The 4,534-nt window shown below is 33.0% G+C and overlaps 1 protein-coding gene across 1 annotated transcript; it reads right to left on the bottom strand.

Moving 5' to 3' along the window:
* Positions 1–3,639: 3,639 nt before the first annotated feature.
* On the bottom strand, positions 3,640–4,032 carry LOC136795831 (uncharacterized). The gene has a single exon (XM_067047674.1). The coding sequence runs from the start codon at positions 4,030–4,032 to the stop codon at positions 3,640–3,642; it is 393 nt and encodes a 130-aa protein (XP_066903775.1).
* Between the last annotated feature and the right edge of the window lie 502 nt (positions 4,033–4,534).

Genomic DNA, 4,534 nt, shown 5'->3' with positions numbered 1-4,534 from the left:
GATTAATTGGGTAAACATCTGGCTGTCGAGGGTGATTCTGAACAAATTAACTCCTTGCACAACCGTTGGTCTAGTAACGGTACTTTCATTCTATGTACTTCTACGTGATTAACTCCTGACCCTTCATGGAATGTAGCAGTATAGAATTAATTTTTTTTTTATTTCGGACATGTGACTTACATCACTTTTCCCACTCTTAAATATTAATTTTATTAAAGTTAATGCTGACATGATATAAAGATTTATATAAATAAAAATCAGCGGTGTGGCCGCCAAACTGCACATACTGATTGCCTCGACTCCTTCAAACGCCTCCCAAGAAGCGAGCTAAGGGAATAATAGCCGAATTGAACGGCACATTGCTGCACCACTCTACAAAGGCTCTCCTTGTTAATCCTAATCACGGAATATTTATCTTATATATTGTAATATAGAGCTTCTCACGCTACAATATTTAAAATTTATCTTAAATATCATAATTATTTAAGAATATACATTTAATAAAGAAAACAAAAGCTATATAAACATCTAAAAGATAAAAAAAATGTAGATTTTTGCTATCCTTCCACTTACCACCCTAATATAAGATAAAATCCTTCTAAATTTTAGAATTGCTATATCTGTATTAATCTGGATCGCAATACTTCTCCTTACATATATTCCATATGTAAGAAGTGAAAGTAAAATTAAAATTTTTCTCATTGACACAACGGCATATAATTCATATTTTAGGATTTCTTGAAGTCGTATGAACATTCGTTTCGTTTCCATTTCTATAGAACAGATCTATTACTTAGGACTACATCCGGACAAATGATTGACATGGAATCACCATAAAAGACTGAAAATACAGGAAACTGCACGTCGATTTTGACTATTACAACACTTACTGGACAAACGATCTCATCCAACTTATTACAACAAACTCACTTATATGACTATGATAAGGCCTAACTGGACACACGGAGTTGAGCTTTGGGGTTCTACTAAACCTCCGAATTCCTCTCGTATGTAATCCTTACCCTAGAAAATCCTTCGTGAAATCCTCAATGCTTCTTACTTTGTCACAAATCAAGTCATTCATCAGTACCTCAATGTTCCATATATCTGAAAAGAAGTTGGCCTTCTAATGTAAAAACGTCATTAGAGTACTACCGATGGGTAGTTTCTCTACACGCTTGTATCGTTCCATAATAAACTAAAATCAAATTTACTGGATGTATGTTTATGAATGTAGTTGTAAATAGCAATAAACAAAAAAAAAATATTTTCTTGCTTCTCCTTTAATACCGGATAATCCCTCTAGGCGCCTGAAAAGAGGATGGTCTCGAGATCTTGTTCTCTAGTAACGTTATTGGAGTTCTATTAATGGGTAGATTCTCCAGATGTTTGTATCATATCATTTAATATCTAATAGAAAAAATTACTAGTTGTTTACAGTTGTAAATAACAATAAAGAAATTAAAAAAATAATTTTAGCCAAGAATACAAGTTTAACAAAAATAATGAAGCCAAGATGCAACCGGGAATAAGGGGACTACCTCAACTTATCGGTTAGAATCGAATATTTTTTTTTTACTCATAAATTTGTTTATTATTTTGTATTTATCTTTTTTTTATTAATTATGATACTGAGAAATTTTTTTTTTCTCACATAAACAAAATCGAAGGTGAAATTCTTTTAGAAATTTATTGTTTAAGCCCTGTGAGACTATTTGAATGAGTATAAGACCTAAGTTATATTTTAATATTACTAAAATTTAATATGACTATTAAATTCTACATTTATATGCCGAGTTTAATCAAAATCGATACAATTGTTTTATGAAAAATCGATTCATAAAGTAGTAGTTTCGTTTAGTCGATTTTATCGAAAATGTTGCTGTCATAATCTGAGGCAATATCCCCTCCCTAAACTTGTAACTTCAGTTTCGTGCAACTTATCGTTTTTGAGCAAGGCTGTTTACAAATAGAAACACCATTTTACAAAACTAGGTTTTGTGAACTCAAGGGTCCTCAAAACATGTCGTCAAAAACTCTAGGTCAAAATTTTACACGCTGGTAATACTTTCCCTTATTATGTATTAAATATATAGGTAAGTGAAAGTAATATATAGCTTCCGATTTAATTTATTAATTAAAACTTTTTATCATTAGTTGGAAAATAGGAAAAGAATCGAAACACGAGAGAATAACATTATAATTAAATGTATTTAATATTGAGTAAAAAGGTTTTATTAGTATTTTATACTACAGCGTAGTCTATTTATTTATTTTTATTAGTATATTATATTATTGTATAGTCATTCAATTGTACATTGGCGTACTAAGTTTAATCTAAATCGTAAAAAAATCGATTCTATAAAAGGGCACTTTTTCTTTTGTTTTTTATATCGAAAAAGTGGCTGAAAGTAAAAGAAAAATCAAATATTAGAGCGAATTTCAAACTTATTGTTTTATTAAATAAGTCTTTTTTTAGCCGTATATTTGTGAGCTACTTCGAGAAGGTTCTATTTTACTCGTCAGTTTCTCGTGCTCTCTTACTTCGCCAATGGTAACCTTAAGTAGTAATTTTTTTCTTGAGGAACCTATTAGGAGTTAACAAGTGGGGGGTCAAGGTGATAGTCTGTGATTTGTCCTCATTGAAATTTCCATCTTGCATTCCGATAGTGCAGCGACGTTAAATGAGTTGAATTATCATTCATGTATTTGCAGGACAGTATGTCATATTTATGTATTATGTAAGCCAATGTAATAACAAACATGTATACAAAATTACAGGTTTATAGTCGTAATAATTTTTATTTCAACACCAAAATAATGTTAATAATAATAATAAATAAATAAATAAATAATGTTATGTCACATAATTGCATATACTGTCGTGAGCATCTCATGTCGCACTGCCCAGGTTGTCATTGAGGACAAACATTTCAACTTTATATTAAAGACTACTTGAATTTACACTGTTTGATATATGTTTCCATTTGGATGCCAGGATTAGCATATTACCTGCAATAATTATCCAAAATTAATGAATTTAAATTATTTGAGTCCAATAGAAATTATCGGCAAATTATTATTATCCTTCAGAAGCAACAAAAAACAAGAGTCCTCTCCCTAAATTCTATAGGGTAGCATGGTGCGAGAATAGACCAGCAGACAGCATAGTATATCTGGGTTTATATCACAATATATAATATCAAAAAATATTATTGTGATAAATTATCACTCACTCACTCTTTCACTGTTGGGTGTTACAGTCCTTATAGGACATTGGCCTCTGCCACCATTTTTTCCCATGCCTCGCGGTCCCCAGCGAGACTCCTCCAATTTTCAACACCCGTTCCTCTCAAATCATCCAGCCACCGATGCCTGGGTCTGCCCCTTTTCCTTTTTCCTCTTGGTGCACCATTTAGGATCCTTTTAGGTAGGTATATCCATCCTTTCCACATGCCCCAACCATCTTAGCCTGCTCTTCTTAATAGCACAGAGGATATCAGGCTCTCCATACAATTCCTTTATTTCGTCATTGGTTCAGATTCTTCAACCTCTTTAACGGCTCCAAAGATCTTTCTTAGGACTCTTCTCTCCCTAACCAGTAAAGCTCTTTTATTTTCCTTGGTTAGAGTCCATGTCTCACTGGCCACAAATCACCACTGGCCTAATTATTGTTTTGTACAACAAAAGTTTTGGTTTCCTTGAAAGACTTTTGTATCGGAGAGCTTTTTGCAGGGCATAGAAACATCTGGTTCCTGCTACCATTCTGCCCTTAATTTCTACTTCTAAATTATTGTTCTCCGTCACAACTCCTCCCAGGTACTTGAAAGTACTGCAACTGTGAAACACGTTTTCCCCCAAATCCACAATATCTCTTCTCTCCCCGGTCTGTCTAGAGGTTTTCATATATTTCGTCTTTTCACTATTTGTATCAAGTCCTAAATCTTGTACTGCTCTCTTGAATTCTTCTACTGCACCGGCCAGTGCTTTTTTGGTTCTCCTTGTGATGACTACATCATCCGCATAAGCCATGTGTAATAAATTATAATAATGAAAATTAACTGTGATAAAAAGTTTTGAATTTTAATTTAATATGAGGATTGACAAAATAGGGAAGTTGTGGATCGAAATTAATGACCTGGCATAATAGCCTGCATAATTGATGTAGTTCTAAAATTGTATCTAAGACTGTTCTTGAGAATGGTCGAATTGGCCGAAACGTTGGACTTATGTTATTTAAACAATAAAAACCAGTCCCAAGAAAGTGTATGATTATATATAGTTTTTTTTCATTTAACACACTTTAGCATGTTACACTAAAGCTCATAAATGCCTTTATTGTATATTAGTGTTGAAGGACGGAGTATAATGGAGAGGAAAAGCTGACAGGAAAAGTGAAGCCAAAAAGGCATGTCTTATAATGGACCAGAGGCGTGGAAGAGGAATATGGGACGATCCAATAGCTGGGTTTCTCGCTCAGATTAGATTACAATGGCTGATATTGCTATTAAGCTCAACGTAAAGCTATCCGTGG

The sequence above is a fragment of the Halyomorpha halys genome, unplaced genomic scaffold, assembly GCF_000696795.3.
Source record: "Halyomorpha halys isolate HHAL.00 unplaced genomic scaffold, Hhal_1.1 Scaffold495.1, whole genome shotgun sequence".
Taxonomy (NCBI): domain Eukaryota; kingdom Metazoa; phylum Arthropoda; class Insecta; order Hemiptera; family Pentatomidae; genus Halyomorpha; species Halyomorpha halys.
Note: the sequence above shows the minus strand (reverse complement) of the source record. Positions and strands in the feature narration are given on the sequence as shown.

Bases quoted from the DNA above. Each gene is read 5' to 3' on its own strand.
- LOC136795831 (XM_067047674.1), bottom strand. From the start codon at position 4,032: ATGGCTTATGCGGATGATGTAGTCATCACAAGGAGAACCAAAAAAGCA.